The following is a 23,524-nucleotide window of genomic DNA, read 5'->3' as shown; positions in this document are numbered from 1 at the left end:
ATATATATATATATATATATATATATATATATATATATATAAGCATTACAGTAATGGTAATTTAAAAAATAGGATTCATTTGAAGGATTTAAACAAAATATAATTCCTTGTTTTTGATTTTATAGATTTTATGTGATATTTGGGGTGAAAAAAAAAAGTACCATACATGTTTTTGACAGTGATAACCACCTCTGTGTCTGAGGACACTTGCCATACCAGTTGTTGTGATCACACAAGCTTTGATAACAAACCCACCAATGCATCAATCCAACTGTTTGTTCATATCCTGGTGTCAACAGCCCTTTATTTACCAATCAGTCGGCTGATTACAGCTTGAGTTAAAGTACTTGAGGTTCATTATTATGCAGCATACTTTTCCAATATTTTTTAAACTGATTTTGTACATGTATCTATGCTATCACATTGAGTTTGAGCAACAGAAATGTGAAGTTTGCAAGTGTGTGCGTGTGAGCGGTGCCTTGAACAGCGGCTACACCATTACTGTGAACTATTTATGAACACAAAACCCTTTCAGAGAATGTGTGTGCGTTTTAATGTTAAAAACATGAGCAGGCTCATAGTACATACACACGTCTCCGCTTCCTCACATATACACAGCAGTACACTGTATGTAAATATGTATGTTGGTCATATAACAGAATTGCTCATGGTACTTCCATCTGAAAGTCAACTTGAATAAGTTCCTCTATTCTGTAGATGGTTGCCTGAATGATTTTTGGTTGATTGGACAAGTATCAACACTATTTAATATTCCTTCTGGGGCCTGAATATAAAATCTAAGAGGAAAAATAAGCTAGAAAGCAGTTTCCTGTCATGAACCGTTACATGCATCCTTCTTGAATGTGCCCTGAACCCTCCTCTTCTCACCGAAGTCTTTGCCATTTTGTGTCTGATGCCATATTGAGGTCAAATGTGAGTCAGAGATTACAGATTAAATGTTATTGGTTGCCTGCATTGTCTTGTGTCATCAACATCAAGTGCCTTACCCAGAAGCACTAGAGGCATTGTTCTGTGTTGACTCCCATTTGATAATGTTGCCAGTTAAGGCAGAGGCCAATGGGTTACATGGGCACATTTTAAAGCTGGCAGACATTTTCCTACTGTACACTCCTAAATTGTGTAGAGAAAATAGAAACAGATCATTGACATTTGGCATTATTTCATTTGAATTAAAGATGAAGACACTGCAAACTCATGAAAGCTGTTAGAGTTGTCAAGTTTGGGGAGGTTTTCCTTTCCAAAGGAGCAAGGAAGGATTTTATGCTTTTCAAGTATGAAGTGATAACCAAAGTTTTGTGTTGAGAATCAATATTAAATGCCACATTTGTTGATGCTGTTGCTTATGGAACCACCATAGATTCAAGCTATTTGCATGGGAGAGAAAGTGGCTTTTTTTTTTTTTTTTTTTGAGAATGTTACATTGGTTCTGTTCCCAAATCATCCATAGACTTTCCTCTAGTTGGATATTGAGCGTCATTTTGTGAATTAGCAATGCTGATTAATTGCGATGCTCACAAAATAGGAGCGCTCGCTTCTCCTCACCAGGTCACCATTGTTTTCATTATTAAGTATGCAGTAATTTTTTCTTCTTTTTTGTACTGCAGATTTGCTGTAGTTTCAATGCATATTGCACTTTGTACATTTTGTTGATGTACTGTATGTGTTTATTATGGGAATAAACTTTTTCATGCAATCTTTTTTTGTTTTTCTTGTCATGTTTGCTACATTTACTGGCAAAATACTTTAATCTAGGCCATTTAAGACTCTTTTTTGATTGGTTAACGCACTCTAGTATAGTATTATGACATCATAGTGTGCCATCTGTGCTCAGTATATTCTGGCATGGTTGTGCAGTTAGATCAGCCAGCTTATGCAACTACAGGCTAGACCTCCTTGCTCGCATGACGGCAGAGGTTTTATTGCAGGCTTTGAGGTTGTTAGAGGGTGGTTAATGGCCTTCAAGTCTTCTCAGAATAAGTGCATATGATCGGTCTGTGAATTTAATTTTCACGCTAATATAGGGGTGAAATGCAGCTGGTACTTTACAACTGGTCTTTTGTAAAGAAATAAAGATATGCTAGTGGACATATCAGTGAGGAAGCAGAAAATGGATGATCATTGTCCCTTATGATCAAAGGATGGAGATAAATGATCATGATTTTATTTTGTATTGATGCTCTAGTTATTGATAAGGTAAGTAAGTGTCCCTAACAAGTATATGGACACTTTTGTCACAATTAAAAAATGTGTGATGACACAGAAAATATCCAACAATAATGTATGTGTTGTTTTATCTTTTAAAACCTACAGTAACAAAACCTATTTTGATTCAAATGTGTGCTTGTGCTCACCAAGGCTGCATTTATTTGACCAAAAATATAGTAAAAAAAAAATAAATTAATAAAAAATTAATATTGTAAATTAAAATAAGTTGTTTTGGTTTATTTTTTTTTAAGTAATATTGTAAAATATTATTGCAAATTTAAATGTTTTCTATTTTAATATAGTTTAAAATGTACTTTGTGTTGGCAAAGCAAAATTACTCCAGTCTTCAATGTCACATAATCCTTCAGAAATCATTATAATTATGCTGATTTGGTGCTCTATATTTTTGTGATCAGGACACTGACATACTTTTGAAGCTACTGTTATCCATTTTATTGGTCTTCAAACACCTTAAAATATGTGTAGATCAGGAAAATCACATTTTTTGAACCCCCGAACCCCCTAGCAAGATCCCATTTGGGACCTCGGTATTTATAAAACACATTTGGGACCTGTGAAATAAATATGTCCTCCTAATGGTCTTTCAGAAAGAGTCACCAAGTTCTTCCACAGAAGCCTCCGATTCCACCTCTGTGTGGCCTGTTTTCTCTCTTCAGTCTCAATGTCTGGTGAACTGTGTGCTGAAGTCATTTCTCCTTTATTATCTAAGAGAAAACGAGAGCATCCTGTTATGATCATTGCCATGGTGACCAGTCACATAACAGGAAGATTTATAAGGCTTTGTTCCCATGTATTTGCAGCTTCTTTTCGTGCAAACTTTAGTCAGTATCTCTCTATGCGATCACAGTTTCTACTCCCCTTCTGTGAATTATATCAGGAAACTTCTAAACTTTGGCCATGGAGACTGGTACACGGCTGTAATGCTGATAAAGTGGTACCATACTGATACCATGCTCTCCTCACGTCCTGTATCTCTGTTACCATGACTATCAGTGTCTCGGTTTACACTAGAGGTCCAGTGTAGTTGTCTTTACGTTCACTGCTATTTTGAGAAAAGCACAGAGCCGCAAGACAGTCACACTATTACTTTGTATCATTGCACCCTTGGTGGAATGTGTGTAGGTTTTGATCAAAGGAGCGTAGCTTAAAAAAGCTCCCTGAACAATTTAATCTGTAAATACAAAGAACTAAATTAAACACAGAGGGAGCGATTCTTAAGGACATTAAACTGAGAATGCCTATGAAGTTGACACTACCTGTAAGAGGATATGAACCGTACAGATAACAGCTCAGTTAACCTGCTGTGGGATAAAAGAGGAGTATGGTGATGTCATGTTTTGGTGCTGAATAAAGGCCTTTGCTATGAGAAAAATAAAATGAAGGCCTTAGGACGGTGCAGATCTGTTGTTAATAATAGTAATAATAAGTCATACATTTCTTTAAAGGCACAGTTTACCTACAATTGAAAATTCTGTCATAATTTACTCACCCTCATGTCATTTCAAACTAGGAGTGTAACGGATTGCAGGACCAGGTCCAGGCCTCACGGTTCGGCACACATGTGATTCGCAGATTCATTGCTAAGTTTAACCATCATAGAGTGAAAGTTTATCATTTGCACGTGTTTTTTCTTGACAATTTACACATTCAAGCGATTTTAAAGCATTAAAGCGCAAAGAGGTGAAAGAGAACTAAATTCGTGCACTGTTATCTGAGAGAAATGACCGAAGCACGCGCAAACACATGGCGCGTTTCACAAACACCGAATTGATTCCTCTTTTGCTTCTCCTTGCGCTTAAATAGACACATACGCGTACACGAAATTATGTAAATAAATACCCATCTCGGCAACTATTCACGTAAACACAGTCGGTTATGTCTTAAAGGTATAGTGGAGGATCTTTCCGAATTTTAGATAAGACCCGCCCTCTCCACTTTTTGAACAAGTTTGATTGATTCACCAGAATGATTGACAATTAGGAGGACCAATAGTATAGGTGATCCACCCGGAAGTAAAAAATCCTCCACTATACCTTTAAGTGAACGTAAACAATTGAGAAAGAAATCGGATGTATATCATTTTATTGGATCCGTTCTTTAGGTCTTAAAGTGACAGCAGCCTATAAATATCTGCTGCTGTCATTAATGTTAATCAAACAACAAAACATCTTTAACAAAGACTAATCTATATTTAATTTATACTGTGAACAGGTGTTATTTTACATTTTACATATCTTACCTGATTACTACTGTTAGACCTTTTTGTAACTTTATCTATGCTTGAAATGTGTGTATTTGTTATTTTTTGATTACTGACTGTTCACTTGTCATTAATAAAGTTAAAAAAAAATTTCTGTAATATCAAAGAACTTAAAGTGGGATATAAGTAATAAATGAAAAGTAAAGTAAAAAAACGTAATTTGACCCGAATCGTGAGTTTAGTGATCCGTTGCACAACTAGGTAGGATCTTCACATTGTTCTTTTCCATATCAAGGGCTGTCAAGCTTCAAAAAGTCGTTGTTCAATTACAGTCTTTGACATTTCTGTCAATTCTCATTCATGTCATTTGAATATGCCCATTTTCCAATTTGCATTGACATCATTTGGTGACATCAAACCTACACTGAAAAACAAAATCATGTAGAATAAACAAGAAATTGCTTGTAAATTCACAATTACAAAGAAATTTCGACGTAGAAAAACTATTATCTGTTATATTTACATCTTCGAAAAAGAATTTCTTAATGTGTTGGAATGACTCTCATTTCCTATTTTCAAGTCATATTTTATGGTGCTTTTCCTCATTTTTCACCTCCCTGGTCTCCATCCATTTTCATGGTATGGAAAATAGCAGTGTGAACATTCTGCTAAACATCTCCTTTTGTGTTGCGCAGTAGAAAGGAGATCATACAGGGTAAATAAATTATGACAAAAATGTCATTTTTGGGTGAACTGTTCTTTGAATATCTTCCTGAATCTGAAAGTTGTTGCGCTTCTACACTGGGACAGGACTGACTTACTGCATTAGGCAAATGTATCTGTGACATCATGAGAGTAATAAAAGCCCATTTGCCAGCAGAACTCAGCCAGAACATCCATCCATCAAACAAAGAGTGGTCTTGTCCTGGAGTTACGGTGCAGTCACGGGAGTATCGGTGAGTATCCACTTCTTTACTTGAGACAAATTGTTCCCATAGAAGTTGATTCCGTGGTGTGCCGTCCATTGAGCTGGACAAGTTGCTTGGGTTTTGATTTAAACACTTGTTTATTGAGACGATAAAACTTTCTGAGACGGTGAAGAGATGTTTCATATAGTTGTTGTTCAGTCCTTTTCGATTCTGCATGCATGGGAGAGGCAGCGAGCCACAAGGAAATCAAGTGACTTGCCTTAAGTGTCAGGGTGGCGGATGCAGCACAATGGAGCAGTTGTGGAGGTTTAAGATGAGATGTCCTTCTAGGGAATCCTGTCGGTGCCTGCAAGCGCTTTACAGAGAAGTAAATGAGGAAAATGGACTGGTAAAAGTTTGATAAATGATTAATGCTACCATCCCATTAAACAATAACTCTCTGATTTATAAACCAAAGGTCTTACAAAGATAAAACTTTGAGGAAGTTATAAAGAGCTTTTAATATTGAGCAATGAGACAATGCAATGGCTTTGTGAGCAAATCAGTTGTCTATTCTAGTCTGTCCCAGGACAGAATTGAAAACATCACTGTGTACCATCACTGAGGGCTCTCAAGAACTAGAGAGTGAAGCAGATGAACACGAAACACATGGTCACTGTAGTGACTCCTTTATTTTGTACGTTTTCTACATTTACAAATGTAGAAAAATTCTAGCTGCACTTAAAATTTAAGTACATAATTCTCAAAAAAATAGTTGCATTTGTGTGCCGTGTGTGTCTTCATGAATATTAAAATACAGGATGCATAAGTTAGTCATATTATTTGATAGAATTAACTGTCTGATATGAAATGCAAGACCAATTTTTTAAATAAAACCTTCACTGAACTTCAGCCCTAAACTACTGTTCAAATTTAGGGTTTGTAAGATTTTTTGTAATGTTTTTGAAAGAAGTTTCTTCTGCTCACCAACGCTGCATTTATTTGATCAAAATACAGTAAAAACAGCAATAGCTGTGAAATATTCTTACATTTTAAAATAACTGATTTTATGTTAAATTATTTTAAAACAGTTTATTTTTTTAAACAGTTGTGCTGCATAGAGCCATGCATTTTTTTCAGGATTCATTGATGAACAGAAAATATATGAATGCAAATATTATTGTGTCCTTGCTGAACAAATTAAAAAGAATTCTCTATTATGTTCACGCTGCTTTTGGGCCAGGGAGAGAGGAGGCATTGACAGATGAGAAGAGGAATCAGAGATTTCTTTTGGAGATGTGCAGACAGGAAATAGATAGGAAGTGTGACCCCAAAGTAAGATTTAATCAGTGGCTTTCATGGGCCTGTAAGCCCTTTAAATGATGTGTGACAGAGCGCAGGCTTATGAACCAATGTGTGTCTCGGGATTGAATTGCCTGTCGCAATCATCTTCCTCAACATTGCTGTCAGCAGCGAGAAGCCAAATGCCTCTTTTTCTGAAAACTTTCAGATCCCTTTTAACTCTACAGAGTACTGCTTTAAATGTTTAAACTGGACATAGCATCATATTTATCCCCAAATACTTTCAGAATGGATTGATAGGTTGGCTGATTGATTGATTGTTTGATTAATTGATGTAATGTCTAGGTGTGAAAATTGACAGTACTTTCTAAGAGGACTGTGATTGACAGTGTTTTACAGGAGAGCTCCTGCAAAGTCTTGTGACTCTAATTGGTGTTCCTGCTGACAGTACAGTTCATGTAACAAGACAAGCATGAACAGTCAATGGCTGCTCAGATATGCTGTAGTCACAAGACACTGAGGAAAGAAACACTGTTCCCACCAAAGCCAAGGTTCAAGTAAAATACACTCAGCTGTTTCATTTGGTTAGTTTTGCACAATGGTGAATAGTAATGATCATTTTACTCAGTTACTATGCCAAAGTGTTTCACTGTTTAAAAAAAATATAAATTTGAATGTTTGGAAACTTTTATTTTGAAGAGAAAAAAAAATAAGAAAAAGAAAAATCAAGAGAGACATGATATCCAATTTGTGAATGAATCATTCTTTTGAGCCGCTTCTTTTTGACGCGATTCTCAAATTGCACTGAATGATTCTGTTGTGAATTCAACTGATCCGACTGCAGCAATTAACAACTCACTGATTCAGTGATCTGGTTGGAGCAAGTCTCGTTAACGAGCAACTGAATTGGTGTGGTCTCATTCAAAATGAGCAAAGAACATATGACCCTTTTCTCTCAAAGCAATAAAAAACACGTTAACATCATGAAAAAGAAAAGATCCTCAAAGAGTGTGCTGACACCTCATAATTCATAACAATGCCATACTGAGCTCTAATCTACTTAAGCTCAGTGCTTTGGTAAATCATAATTCTGAAAAAAAGTCATTTTTTATGTCATATTATGTCAATTATATCATTTTTAGATTTTGTATCTAATAATTATGAATTTGTATGTGTAACCGGTCTTACTCGAACCACTCCAAGGGACTTGTACTTATACTCAAGTGAAAATTTAAAAGGTGTGCTTTTACTTTTACTGGCACTATTTCCACAGGGAATCTGTATTTTAATGAGCAGTTAATACCTAAGACAAAGAGTCTTTCATTGCCAATAAATAAGATAAGGAAAAAAAAATCAGTTAAAACAAACAGAACAAGTCATGTTTGCCTGTGATTGACATCTGAAATGACAAGTATAGACAGAAAGGTGAAAGAGACAGTTGAGGGTACAACTGTGTACAGGGGAGTGAAAGTGTGGGAGAATTTCAGATAAACACTGGCATAACCTGCATGCCAGAGTCATGCCATCATCAACATCTTGTGGTCCGCCACAATACACTGCCAATAACATCTCTCTCTCTCTCTTTTCCACAGAATGGGACAAAACCAGGGCAAGGAGGGGGAGCCAGTGCAGGACAACAGCTCTGCAGGACCAGAGGAAAAGGGACCAAGCCCAGACCCTGGGGGGGCAACAGAGGAAGGAAATCCAACCATTGAGACTCACGATGTCGGGACAGATGAGGAGAAAGCAGCCGCTGGAAGGTTGGATGGAGGCCCAGGCAGGGAGTCACCATCACCTACACCAGAGCACAGTTTGGATTCTCGTGATAAGGTGTGTGCTCCCACGGATGCGGGGGTTGTGGAGGGAGGGGATGGTGAGAAAGTGGGAGGAAGAAAGAGTAGTGAGGAAGGCAGGGCTGAACCGCTGGCTCCACAGCAGCTGAATGGAATCACACAGTCTGACAGCTGCCTGCAAGGCACATGGAAGGCTGGTGAACCTGATCACGAGAGAAAAGACTCGGAGAGTATGCTGGAAGACTATCTAGAACATCAGGAAAACCTTGGGTGTGACTTTCCTGGTAAAGACAAAGCTGAAAGTGCTCACGAAGAAGAAAACAGGAGTAAGTGTGCTTCCTATGTAAAGGACGAAATGGAATCTGTTTGTGGAGATGACGACAAGCTAACGTGCCAGGAAGGGGACAGACAACTAGATTCTGATGCTGTGGTGACAAATGCAGGGCCTACTTGGGAGATTCTGGAATGGAAGGACATTTCAAAACCATGTGGTGGGGACGCCAACACCAACGTTCCGGTTCAAGACAAAGCTTTGGTCATTACCGAAAACGTAGAGTTGAAGACCAGCATGACTGAATCACAAAACAAGAGGCCGTTTAACAAGCCCAGCACATCAAACCTCGTGATGAACTCACAAATGGAGACATCAAAGGACATTACTGAGGCAATTCAGCAAGTCAAAGAAGGAATACGGGAGAAGTCGCCAGAGAATCCAGATAAGGTTGTAACAGAAACCCCAAAAGCTGAACATTCTTCCCCAAAGAACGCCGAAACCCAGGGGCGGTCTATGAAGGATGTCTGCGGAGCCAGAGAAAACGTTACTTGGTGTCAGCCAACAGATGATGTCATGAAGACCAGATTTACTAGTTCATCGCTGGCAGGTGTGGATTTACAAAACAAAGCTGTGAGCCTAGAACGAGCGCAGAGCCCAGAGGACCTCAGCCCCTTAGAAGTGGCATCCAAGTCACCTCAGGGTCGCGCTGAGAGCCATCGACAAATATCTGCAGGCGAATTCACACAGGATGAGCTTCAGAAAGAAAGGCAATTTAATGTGTCAGACTTGGAGAGCCCTAGGACAAAGGAACCTTCACTTGAGAGATCACCCGCTGGAGTTCATAAAAATAAAGATGGCATAAGAGAGACTGAAGAAAGAGAAAATCTGGAATCTGCTTCAAAGGGTCTCCATCGTTCCCATGCAAAGAAATCCGAGATAAAAGATCTTTCTCTGCGTGGAACAGAAACGGAAGAGGGTTGTTTTGTGACATCTAATATTGCCAGTGTAAGTATGCTGGGTGAAAACAAACCCTGGCTACAAAGCTATGAAGATGAGAAATGTATTACATTCTCTGAAGCCATTACGGATTCATACCCCCCTTCTAAATCTGATGTTCAAGTTATGCAAAAAGATGAAAAAGAGGATTCCCCTCTTTCAGCAAAGGCCAAAGTACACACAGAGATAAGTGTAGAGTGGTTTCTGGCAGAAATGAGTCCACATACAATGATACGAACCCTTCCAGAGACAGTGAAGGATACTAAACATAGGATGGATCCAGAAAATACCTCTTCTTTAAGTGCAGTGATTGATGTAGAAGATGCTACTAAACAGCAGAGATTAGAGAGAGATGCTAACGCTAACTCGGGCGACATGACAACGTCAGAGAGAGACAAGGTCAGCAAGTCTAATCAGAATACCATCAGCTCAAAAACGGACGTGCGTAAGGAAACATCTGCAAATACTTTCATCTCTGAGCTCATTGCTGGTCCTGAGACAGCTTCAAATCCCATAGATGACAGGCTGGGCATGGACAAGAAAACAGAAGTCACTCTGTCTGGTTCTTCTCAACAAGAGCATTGTTTTTTGAATATTTCAACAAATGCATCAACCTATTCCATTGTAAGCCAAACAGATATTTCCGATCAGGTCCAGGATGGTTGCAATGCAGGATCTGCATTAGCAGACAGTGCAGCAAACACATCTGCTGCACAAGATGTGCAACATTCCTCCTCCATGTGCAACCTAATAAGTATGCAAGCTAACGAGAAACAAGATAAAGAGCAGAACAAGCTGTCGACACATGCACATTTTCATGTGTTAGAGGAGAAACATTTAAGCCCACTTGACATCAAGCACGCAATGGAAAGCGGCCTGACCACCATCATGGACCCACCGCAGGGTGCACAGAAAAGACATGTTTCAGATATGATAAAGGAAACTATTGAGTTGCAGAAGAAGATGAAGGAGTGGACCAAGCCAGCTGATGCCCGGGTTGATCTGACCTTAGATCCAACACAGTCTGTGAAAGTATCACAGATGAAAGCAGCATTTGATCAACCAAAGAAATCACCTGACAAATCACTAGAGAGAAAACCTTCAGTGAGAAAAGGTAGGAACATTTCTCAGAAGGAAGTTGTTTATGTAATGCAAAGACCCCTTGCTTGGCAGATAGAGAGATGGAGCAGAAACTCCCTGAGTTGCAATGTGTTTCATATTAAACCAGACCTATATGATATGCTTGCAGTATCTATCTATCTATCTATCTATCTATCTATCTATCTATCTATCTATCTATCTATCTATCTATCTATCTATCTATCGTTCGTTATGCAGGAAATAATGAAATTGTTAATTTCAGCATAATGGTGCCATCTTGTGGCAATTTCAGTACAGGAAAATCAACCTCAACATAGGTTGTATCACTGTTGGGGGAAAAAAAGCCAAATAACTATCCAAAATGAATTGTGTTTAGAGCTCACTGTGTTATCACTATGATACTATCAACTTACCAATCGATGTAACTTAGTGTTCGCTGACTTCACTAAATATATGACGTCCTCAGCGCTAAACTGGTTCTACTAGTAAGCGCAGTCACGTCGACACTGTCGTCCACTGACTCCACACACTCAAGTTCATACCTGTTTACGCTCTGTGTGGGCAGGGCTAAGATTAGAATGTTCTGTGATTGGTGATCTTTGACGCCACTCATTGCCCGTTTATCTAATCACGTTCTTTGTGGGGCGGAGAAAACAAAACAAGGCGTGGCTTCCGGCGAGTCTCGGACAAGTTGAGTGAGGCAGAGACATAGGGAACATTCGCGCGATCAGGGAGTGCTGCTGTAGAAAGCAAAATTAAAGTCGGGCTTGGAAATATTTTTTTCTACGACAGCTGAGAAGGTAAGAATAGGCGCAAACTCAATCTGTCACGTAATTTTTATAACATGAGGCAAAGATTGTATTGGTGTGCGTAAGTTTAAGAATCTGTCCATGCGAAAGGGATCATGGCAGCGTGGATCAGGCCAGATGGGACTGATCTGCAATGCTCAAAACGGGGGATTGCTTTAACAAATTTATGTTTCATATCTGAACTGAACTGCCATGCTTTCAGGGTGGATATGTAATGCTTTGATTTGTATGGATGGATTAAATAACCCATTTGCCTCTGTGTTTGTGGGAAGCAAACCGCTGCTGCATCTGGCTCTCTCTTTTATAAGTTTAGAATATTTGAATTAATAATAATTGTAGTAATAATATAGAATGTTGGAAACATAACTTTTTTTGTTTTAAATTTGTTAGTGTATAATGTTATAGTCTTTGATTTGAAATCACTAATGTGAAATGTTCGAATATTTATTTGCTGATTACATTAGAGGAACAGAGAGCGAGTGTTCACTAAACAAATAAAGCTAAAGTTTAACCACTTTAATTTGCCACACAAGCCAATGTGATATAGCTCAATTTTTTGGCAACGCCTATCTTGGTTAAGTTGTTGAAACTGTCAGTCTAGTCTGGTTTGTCCTGTATTCACTGCTCAGAGCAATAATGAAAGTTTATGTCAGTATCACAGAAGTGTCAAGCCTAGGGACAAGTGATCTCCAGCAGATATGCAGAGTCATCAAATTATTTTAATAAATTATTTTAGTATGCAGAGGGAAATGTAGAGAGATATAAGGTAACATGTCAGTGGGCAAGACTTGTTTAAATCAGTTGGTTTATCTTGTAGGCTAGGTTTGGATTATCTTGTCATATCTGAGAGGGCGGATGCATTATAAACTATTTTTGAAACTTAAAGGGATAGTTCACCCAAAGATAAGATAAAGATCATATAAAGCAAAAAAAAAAAAAAAATTGGACTAAACCGCTCAATTCATATGGATTAGATTTACGACCTCTTTATGAACTTTTTGAAGCATCAAAGTGGTAGTTGCGTAGTTGTCAATGGAGGGACAGAAAGCTCTCAGATTTCAACAAAAAGATCTTCATTTGTTTTCCAAAGATGAGCGAAAGTCTTACGGGCTCGGAACGACAAGAGGGTGAGTAAATGATGACAGAATTTTCATTTTTGGGTGAACTAACCCTTAATACAATGTGATGTCTGTGTGGAGGGTTTCTTAAAGGTGCACTCAGTAATTAACTTTTTACACAAAGAAATGAACAGAACTATTAAGAAATGTCATTGGTATGAAGATACATGTGGTATGAAGACTCAATATCAGTCTTCTAGAAAAAGCAGTTTTATTCTACATGGAGTAGGTCGCCCCTTTATGGGTGCTGCCATGTTGACATCACACGATTGGTCTTGTCGTGACAGAGTCTCTAATAATAATGCGTTTAACGTAAAACGGAGCTGAGATTGAGAATAGAAGTGGGGCATTTTTTTTTAATCTGAATAAAAAGAAGATAAAAGTGAGCAGAAATTTGCTGAGTGTGCCTTTCATGCTATGTGGTTTCAGGTTAAAGTTTTTTTTTTTTTTTTTTAAAGAAATTTTATAGCCTTTCATTTTCTTTAGAAGCACTTTCTTTTTTCTATGATTGCAAGAATGTTGAAATGGCAAAATGCTTCTTTAATTTCAGTTAGAAATACAATAGCCTTTGGTTGTTTGGATAATATTGTTCCATTCAGCATGACTCAACCTCAGGTTACTCTCTGTCCCTGTAATAATTTTACTGTACTTTTTACTTCTCGAATTAATCTTCAGTCATCTCAGAGGCGGAGAACAAGTGTTTGGGCTGCTACACCCGGTTAGTGTTTTAGTGAATATTATGTAGCGTGCAGGGTTTTCTGTGGTTACCCATGTGTCGACCACACTGTAATATTGTCTGGCTTGTTTCAGTTTGACTCACTAACTTGCCAGGGCAGCAGGAAAGAATATAAAAATAATGAAACCACAAATACTGTGACATATTTTAAGGCATAAAAAAAGTTTGTTGAGACTTCTAAGAAATACCAGATATATTTGGATTGATGCTGTCTGTTTTCAGTATTTATATACTGGTTGTTTTGACTGCGTTTACAATTCCATTTCATGGATTTCAAATATCAAATACATTTTTTTATAGAATGAGGAGGATAAAAGTACATTGTACATGGATAAAAGTACATTATGGTTTAGTTATAGCCCTTTTAGACCAGTCTTTGTTCTTGCTTAGCCATTGCTGGTGCATGATAGCTTGAGGCCACGCTGAAATCTTGACATGGTCATGTTTGGGCTGGCCGTCAGAATGCATCAGGCTGTTTATGCGTATGGACGTCATTGCATCGGCTACTCTGTGCCTGTTTCCTTGTGCTCCTTGGGAAATGGGTCAGGATGTTGGGTAAAATTAGTCAGGAGATGCAGGAAGTTGCCGCAAGGCTGGAGAGGATGCAGCTTCGGCAGCGTGTGTGTGTAAGAGAGATAGAGAAGAACAACTGGACATGTATAGGCAGAGGGAATCTGTTGAGACTTTTAAGGAAGTCTTGTTTCCTCTAAATACAGACCGTTTCAGGTTGCATTTCACATTTACCAGATAAGGTTTTTGTGTTTGGTGCACGTCCTTTAGGCTGCATGCGTCAGAGTTGAGCTTTGCGATGGATATCTCATCATCAGCAGGTATGCAGGGTCAGATGCAACCCTTTTCAAGACGTGCTTCGGCTGTCGTTATAAAGCATTTTCTTTGCACTCATTTTAACTTTTGTTGAGGAAGATTTGCCCTATGTCACATTGATTAATTTTTTTACGGCAATTAACGGGTTAGAAGAGTTGCTATGGAGGTTTTGACATCTCAACCTTTTTTTTATTCACTTCTGTTCATTGTTAATGCTCTTTATATTGTTCTGCTTGGCAATTAGCTGCATAGTCAAAAATGTCACCTTTTACAAGCCGTGAAAGCACGTTCAAAAGTGATCGTGTCAACAAGACAGGGACTTTTTTTTTGTTGATTATATGACTATGGATCTTCAGTGGCTAAACAACAGATCCAGCTCTATTCTGAATGCTACCTTTCATGGTACTTTATTCGTTATCAATTTTAAGCTGGTGTTGGTCGTCCAAGTTGTGAGTTTCGTGTGTAGAAGCTTATTATTTATGCATTTAAGCTCATAACAGCAACACGCAAAGTATCTCAGGTAATGTTTATGTGCTTTATTTATGGCTTTGCATGAGCTTTGCATGACCTATATAGCTGTATTATTGAAAGTGATAATGGATAATTCACTTCAGATCTTGTAAATAAGTTAAAGGAAACAAGAACTTTCATACTGTCAACTCAGTGTGAACAAACAAGTGCATTCTATGACAAAGATTGTTACCGTCACTCAGTATGTAGTTTTAATAATGTTAAAATTGTGGGTACTATATGGTTATCTGGACCACACCTGACCACACGTGACCACAACCGCTCTTGGTTGGTCGTAACCCCAGTGACGGGTAGGTTTAGGGGCGGGGTTGGGGTAGGTCATCACATGTGTTCCGGATAACCGTATAGTACCAAATTGTGTTATATTTATGAATATGATTTGATGTACTTATTAGGGATGCTAACAGTTAATCGACACTCACTCAGTCAGAAATCAAATTTAAATTGTCATATTTAAAGTTTCTTGCGCTTCAGTGAAATTCGAAGGCATGGAACCTTCTGCGCAGCAACGCTTCAAGTCGAAAACGCCTAACACCTTGTCCTAACCAGACGCGATTCGATAAGATTCCAGCGACAAATAATTTGTATGTCCACACTAGACGCGACGCGACTGCGAGATGCGTAAAAATCAATCAAAACCCACAGCCAATCAGAACAGCGTGTGGGCAGGCTCTCGTGGCAAGTGCACAGCACCAGAGAGTAATACATAATCAAATTCACAAATATTACACCATTTAAATATTATTCAAATACATAGGCTGCTGAGTTACTAAAACAATCTTTGTCAAATAATACACCTGTTTGTTCACAGTTTGAAGAACGTTCTTGTTTCCACTTGTTTAATTTCAAGATCTGAGGTGAATTATCCATTGTTGCTTTTACAGCTACAAAGCTGGGAGCACTAAATGATATTCAAAATCACATTGCATGCTTTTAACATTAAATAAAGCACATAAACAGTACCTGAGATTATCATTGCCGCACTTTGTGTTTGTTGTTCCAGCGGGATGTCGCAGAAAAATAGAAACCTTTTCTAAAATAGAATCGTCGCGTGTCGTCGTCGCGGCTGGTTAGGACAAAAACTCTGATTAACATGGAAAAGATATCGCGTGTCGCGTCGAGTGTAGGACATGGTGAAACGCTTTTAGACCTGATTACTTGTTGAATAGTTGGCTGTTGTTTAAACAATGTAGATGATCGCAGTGGCAGAGATTCTAATAGCTTGAGCTTGTGAAAGGCAGCAGTATCTTAGCTGAAATTCCATTACATTTGCCCTGGAGCAGGAATAGGATTTAGGAGGTGTCAACCCCCTTCTGTATTCCCAATGGCAAATGGCAGGATCGTTCAGAGTGGCTCGTGACTCATCAGGCTGTTAGAATGCATTCATCATTTACTTGCTCTAATGTTGACCAAAAACTTTTTCTGCCACTGAACAACACACATTTTTGACGAATGTTTTCATACAATTGCAATCAGTGTTCACCAATATTTTCAAGCCTGTAAAAAGACACAAAACAACATGAAAGTATCATAAAAGTGGCCCAAAAAGACTAATTCTGTATTCTCACTATAATTATAATATAATCTCCACCTTTATTGCATTCGCATTGTACTTGTGTCTTTTTTTAAAAACTTGAAATCTTCTTCCCTATTTATTTGTACTGACTAATTTGCATGGCTGATGCTTTGCCTTCTGTTTGCATATCTGAACCACTGATTGGCGAATGCAATATGAAAAAAAACTGATTTAAATGAGTTGTCAGAAAGGTGTGGGATTTATATTACAGCCAGGCACGGCTACCCAAAGCATTCCAAGACTCAAGAGGACTGCAAAATTAACTCTTGCCTAAGGGAACAGAAACTTGCTGTCACCAGTTGCACCATGCGATGAACCACACCCTGTCTGACGAGGAAGGAAGCAGAATTATCTGTCAGCGTAAGATCGTTCAGTACAAGCTAATAAACCTCAGACAAGTCGACTGTCAATTCAGTCAAGTTTTTGTGAAACAAGCTAAACTTCCACAAGGAGAATAAGTTCATAATTTGTGTAATTGACTTTTGGCCTAAGGAGTGAGAATGTACAATTCATCACAAATCAGAGCATGAAAGAGCTTTTAATAACACAGGTACTCTGCCAATCAAAAGTTTGGGGTTTGTAAGATTTAAAAAAAAATGTTTTTGAAAGAAGTATCTTTGGCTCACCAAGTTGCATTTATTGAGATCAGAAATACAATAAAATGGTCAAATATTATTAAAATTAAGTGAAACAACTTCTCTATTTTAATATATTTTAAAATGTCATTTATTCCTGTCAGCTATATTTTTAACAGTTATTATTTTTTTGTGTGCGTGTGAAAAACACTACTTTTTTTTCAGGATTCTTAACTTTCAAAAGAACAGAATCTATCTGAAATAGAATTGTATTATTATAGTATAGTATAGTATAGTATACACATTTTTCACCAGAAAAAGCTTAACAGACCCCAACATTTTTAATGGTAGTGTATAGACCCTGACAAGGCTGCTTGATATAGCTGAGTATATAGTCACAGTGATTTTACTGGTGAAATAAATTCAGGCAAAATTATAAATATTGAACTGAGTTTTGAAAGCATGATTAAAATAGCCAGAATATTTTATAGTCTCACAAGGCCAAGGGATGTGTCAAATTTAATGAATGATGGGCTTTCCAAGTTCAGTGAAGTTCAGGCCTGCAGATAAATCATCTCAATGTATTCAAATGCCTTTCTAGTTAGAGAGCGCATTGATCTGGATTAGAAACATCATGTCAACCTCTCCTATGATGACATCAGGGCAGATTGGGTTGGTGCCACCTAATACTTATGTTGACTTTTAACCTTCCCTCTGGGTTTAGTCTTCATGCCAGAGACAAACAGGATATGGCAACACTGAACGTCCTTAACAATATTCTTTTATCCTTGTAGTCGTATACATCTGGGTGCCATAATGAACCCAGAAGTGTCAAATGAATTCTAGATATACAGGGCTGTGGCTGGCAGGAGTGAAGGGTGTGCTTGTGTTGAGAATATTTAAATACATTTTTTAAACAGAGCCATGTATGGTGTAAAATGGCTCTGTCTGACTACATGCAAAAACACTCTCCTTATCTTGTACTCACTTTCTTACACTCCTTCATTTGGAGCTGTCACACGCTCTGTCTTTTGCCTTTTTTCTGCCGCAGCGTTCCCTGTTGGAGTCCAGCAATGTGTCTGATTTTATAGAAAAAAAAAAAAAAGTTACATATGCAGTAGGGATGGGTCTAGGTAAAATTATTTGTGCATCAATTTTCCACTTTTTATATAAAATGATAAATGATTGATAACACAATATTATTGATTATTATTATTTAATTTATATTTCCTCAAACACAAACTGTATAAAAGTTTGTGGTCTGGAATATACACTCACCTAAAGGATTATGAGGAACACCTGCTCTGTTTCTCATTAATGCAATTATCTAATCAACCAATCACATGGCAGTTGCTTCAATGCATTTAGGGGTGTGGTCCTGGTCAAGACAATCTCCTGAACTCCAAACTGAATGTCAGAATGGGAAAGAAAGGTGATTTAAGCAATTTTGAGCGTGGCATGGTTGTTGGTGCCAGACGGGCCGGTCTGAGAATTTCACAATCTGCTCAGTTACTGGGATTTTCATGCACAACCATTTCTAGGGTTTACAAAGAATGGTGTGAAAAGGGAAAAACATCCAGTATGCGGCAGTCCTGTGGGCGAAAATGCCTTGTTGATGCTAGAGGTCAGAGGAGAATGGGCCGACTGATTCAAGCTGATAGAAGAGCAACTTTGACTGAAATAACCACTCGTTACAACCGAGGTATGCAGCAAAGCATTTGTGAAGCCACAACACGCACAACCTTGAGGCGGATGGGCTACAACAGCAGAAGACCCCACCGGGTACCACTCATCTCCACTACAAATAGGAAAAAGAGGCTACAATTTGCACGAGCTCACCAAAATTGGACAGTTGAAGACAGAGTCAGAATCTGGCGTAAACAGAATGAGAACATGGATCCATCATGCCTTGTTACCACTGTGCAGGCTGGTGGTGGTGGTATAATGGTGTGGGGGATGTTTTCTTTGCACACTTTAGGCCCCTTAGTGCCAATTGGGCATCGTTTAAATGCCACGGCCTACCTGAGCATTGTTTCTGACCATGTCCATCCCTTTATGACCACCATGTACCCATCCTCTGATGGCTACTTCCAGCAGGATAATGCACCATGTCACAAAGCTCGAATCATTTCAAATTGGTTTCTTGAACATGACAATGAGTTCACTGTACTAAAATGGCCCACACAGTCACCAGATCTCAACCCAATAGAGCATCTTTGGGATGTGGTGGAACGGGAGCTTCGTGCCCTGGATGTGCATCCCACAAATCTCCATCAACTGCAAGATGCTATCCTATCAATATGGGCCAACATTTCTAAAGAATGCTTTCAGCACCTTGTTGAATCAATGCCACGTAGAATTAAGGCAGTTCTGAAGGCGAAAGGGGGTCAAACACAGTATTAGTATGGTGTTCCTAATAATCCAGAGTGTGTGTGTGTGTATATATATATATATATATATATACACAAAATTTTCAAATCTTTTTCAAAAGAACTAAGATACAGTTAAAATAGTAATATTGTATAATATTATTACAAATGTAACTATATATAATAGCTATTATATTTTAAAATGTAATTTTAAACCGATCCAAGTGTGCTCCAGGCATAAAACAGTGTCCGATTGGTCTCAGCACATTGTTCCTACCCACTATACCCACCCACCACACCTGAGATCCAGTTTCCATTGGTTGAACTTTCAAATGACGTTGGAAAACACTGCGTCGCGATTGCAACGTGATCGGATCCCGGAGGTCCTATAGCTTTAGCCAAGCAGCATGTCATGTCACTCTGTGATCAACACTCAAATGGAAGGCTGTGTCCTAGTAAGGCTGCATATCTCGGCTGCCACGTCATCAAGCACAGCTGAAGTCTGTCTCTATTTGAAGGATCCTTGGAAGACTACGTAAGTCTATCTGTGAGGATTTTACAAATCACATTTTCATTTAAAGCAGTTCTTTTTTTTTTCACAAATTCACACTACGAAAATAGAGCACTTCTATGTCAGCAAATTTAAAAGCACTTAAGTGATGGCCATATTCCCTATATTCACTGTAAAGTTAAGCTTCTAAGCATTTGATCGTTAATTTAAACAACCATTGATTATGGGAATTTTTGTAAATTAACATCCCCATTTCATACCGTTCAAGATCATACTTTTCTATGTAAAAGGCAGGGCACGTGTATTCTCTGATCAGCTTTTGGATAAGGCTTCCCCAGCCTTTACTCTCTCGGTTTCACCATGAATCCGGTAGACCAGTGATGCCACAGTGCTGCGTTACAAGGCTTCCTTTGTCCACTGCCGAGTTCAGGAAGTGAAGGAATCGCCTCAGATGGTTGTGGAGGCGGTATCACTCTGATTCATTGCCCAGAACTCATTGTGAAGTGAGAGTCAGCCTCAATAAAAAAAGAGAGATGTTGGCTTTTCCTCTTGATGGTTAAATGAAAGTGTGATCAAGATCATCTTTAGGCGATATAATAGCAGCATAACAGCGATTCGTTTTCATTCAAGCATCTCAGCATCTGTTCACAGGGAGACGGTAGCTGGATTGAGTTTGTGGTCAGGGATCTGTGCATCATTAAGTGTCTTGCTCACAGTACTTAGTTGGTATCCAGGTCAGGATTTTGACAAAGTAATTATTTTGTCTCATTCCTCATAAGCAGTGATCCACCTTGCAAACCTGGATCCATCTTGAAGCAGGTTACGATCAAACATTTTCGTCTGACGGACCCTTGTTTTCTTAATACTGTGTGGCTGAGAATCCTAGACCAACAAACTTGTTTTTTACCGCAGCTTGTTTTGGATGACAACAATTCTGGCCATCTGTAACCACTTTTGTTCATGTAGGCAGCCTACTAACATGGCTGGTGTGACCGTGTAAATTCCATCCTCGGTTCTTTGTGGTATTATTTGTGCAGATTTTAATGGGTGAGGAGTGTGAGAGCATGCCTCCCTGCCTTATTGTTCTCATTGTTCCACATTCCTTGGAAAACTGTCCAGCATCTTTCTGGACATTATCTGGAGTTTTATGCTTTAGTGCCCAGGGTAAAATTCCCAGCCTTAAACCGTATAACCCAGAACACAAGCATGGCAAAGTGAAGTAGTTTTGCACTTCTTTTACTCTATGCCAGTATGTTTATTAGATGTTATCTGCATTTTGTGTTCACTTTGCTATAAATTCTCAACGTCTTTGCCAGGGTTGCTTGGCTACTTCTGATAGATTTTTTTGCATTCCCGTGCTAATGGTGAACCACACAAGGATGCAGTTGCACACAGTTGAAGAAAAGCATTGCTGGATGCACTTGGAATGTACATGGACACAAAGATCAGTTTATGGTCTGTATTGATTTGGCAGTAAGTTGGCTTGCAATCCTTATTAACCTGCCAGGAAATAATGAGCAATTGGATTTGTTGAGTCTGATCGCTTTATCGCTTAAAGTGATAGCACAACTCTTCACACACTAAATTATACCTCAAATCATGTGTCTTATATCCATTGCACCACAAATGGAGCAGAATGTGTTATCCATTTATATTTATGACTTTTGGTTATAGGTTTGTTCTACTCTGTAAAACTGTTATATTTATAGTAATTGCAGCTCTGGTTCTAGACATTTACTGTAAATTATACCCCAACAACGTTTTCAGTATTAGCCTACAGGATGGCATATTGGTGCCTGTATATTTCATAGTGCTATAATGTTAATAATATAGCAATCTACTTGCATTACCAAAAATCTGATTTTTACCTGAATTAAAATGTAATGATATCCACCAAAACTAAATGTAACACAAAACATCCTATGTACATTACAGATAACAAAAATGAGAAGAGAAGGACTTCTTGCAATGTCCCTTTACTGTTTTTCCACCATAAATTAATTATATGGCGATTCATAGTTTGTTCTTTCAAAAACCAACCATATACAATTTTTTTTCACCATAAAGGGCAATTTAACTTAGTTAACATTTTTCATGTTGTATTGTTGATTAATACAATAGTATACTCTTCATGTCTATAATAGCCTATAGTAATATTGTAGACATTAAGAATATGATCTGTCAGTGTTTTTCATCCGATTTGTGAAATGTTTAAGAACAGTGTTTATTAGAACGTCCTGTAACTCGTAACTTTCGTAAAGGTCTTCTTTTCTTATTTTGCTGACAAAAGCACAAACTGAGGTAAACATTGACTTTTTCTAGTGCCCTTCAAAGAAATCACAGCTGCGTCTTGGTTTGTTTGTTTGTTGGAATTGTGCTGTATTGTGTAAGTGTGTTTTCACAGGCTGCATCAATGTCAGTTCCCTTAGCAAATGCAGTGTGGTTTGTGCAGGGGAGGCTGGAGAGGTTTAACAAGGCTGATTCTTTGACATCGAACCAAATTGAATTGATAAATGACACTCATTTTGCAGTTAAGACAGTTATGAACCTAAGAGACCATTATGACACTTTACTTGAACTGTGCTTGACATTTTGCAGAGTTTTCTGTCAGTGTTTCCATCTTATTTTTGCAGCCTGCGATTAGAGCATCATTATGAAATGTTTAAAATGTTCTTTTTTTTTTTTTTTACAATATTTTTGAAAAAAATCGTCCATTCAGCTAAAAAAAATGTTGGATGAACTTTGCAGAAACGGTCACTTTTTACTGTAACTGTATGTTTGAAACATTTGCTATTTGTTTTCCCAACAAATCCATGTTCAGCAGACTAAAGGTCAGATAATCACGGATCTGTTTTCGTACTAATTCTTTTATCCCTCGCTTTGTCCCCTGGAACATTTCTCACGCATTATATTTTGAGATTCAGTTCAGAATGGAGTTCTATCATCCTGCTGTAAATTGATATTGTGTTACTTGGCAATGAATTCACACAATTATACTTTCCCTTTCTCCAGCGCTCTGAGACTCCCATTGTTTCCTTTTTAGGGGACATTTTCATTCCAGTCAGTGTCTTGCTGAATAAGATTCTTCAACATATGTGCTGACAACAATGTTGAACCTTTCAGCTGGTGATTATGGCCAGATTATGTGGTGAAATTATACAGGGGACTTTTATTTGTATAAATGGATGTTTTATGTCATTATGTAACTGTCTTGGATGGTCTATGTGGAATTTTTTTTATGACTCATGGAAGTGTCAAGACAGCTATTGTGTGCTGGAGTGATGCAGCATGTCGTGTTTTGTGTCTTTTGTCGGAACATGGGCCGTTGAGTGAAGTCATTGTTTGTTAGCCTTTCCTTTGTGAAACCGATCACATCTTGGAGATTTGGAGTTAATTTACGTCCGATGCCAAGCTTACACTAAAAGACTAAAGCCCTGTGTGCATTTAATATACTCAGTTTATTGTTGTCTGTCATGTTGCACTTTGATCAATCTCAACCATTCACTGTAGTTACAATCCTAAATTTCCTACCATGTCAACAAAAAACATGTTAGTATAGGCCTAAGTATAGTGTGCAAGCTGCAAATTTAATATTTAAAATTTTTATTTCAACTTTCGGGTTGATTTATCTCTGGTTGCTCCAAACCTGCATG

The 23,524-nt window shown here is 38.2% G+C and overlaps 1 protein-coding gene and 1 long non-coding RNA gene across 5 annotated transcripts in view; one reads left to right on the top strand and one right to left on the bottom strand.

Moving 5' to 3' along the window:
* Positions 1 to 2,660: 2,660 nt before the first annotated feature.
* LOC307159661 lies at positions 2,661 to 11,339 on the bottom strand. The gene is made up of 3 exons (XR_013821424.1): positions 11,235 to 11,339; positions 5,269 to 5,731; positions 2,661 to 2,951 (listed from the first exon to the last, which is right to left on the bottom strand). It is a non-coding gene; the product is annotated as an uncharacterized lncRNA (long non-coding RNA).
* Positions 5,297 to 23,524, top strand: part of coro1ca (coronin, actin binding protein, 1Ca) — a gene marked incomplete at its 5' end in the record, with an annotated part of 55,067 nt that continues 36,839 nt past the window's right edge. Inside the window, 2 exons of one of the 4 annotated variants that reach the window (XM_079873096.1) lie at positions 5,297 to 5,403; positions 8,250 to 10,834. In XM_079873096.1, the coding sequence (XP_079729222.1) occupies positions 5,297 to 5,403; positions 8,250 to 10,834 (2,692 nt within the window). Of the gene's footprint in view, positions 5,404 to 8,249; positions 10,835 to 11,498; positions 11,622 to 12,720; positions 12,758 to 14,186; positions 14,315 to 23,524 lie in introns of those variants that run through there. The other 3 variants (XM_079873097.1, XM_079873099.1, XM_079873098.1) reach the window with 3 other exon arrangements.

This window comes from Squalius cephalus, assembly GCF_949319135.1.
Source record: "Squalius cephalus genome assembly, chromosome: 5".
NCBI lineage: Eukaryota > Metazoa > Chordata > Actinopteri > Cypriniformes > Leuciscidae > Squalius > Squalius cephalus.
The sequence above is the reverse complement of the archived record's forward strand: the minus strand, read 5'-3'. Positions and strand labels throughout refer to the sequence as shown.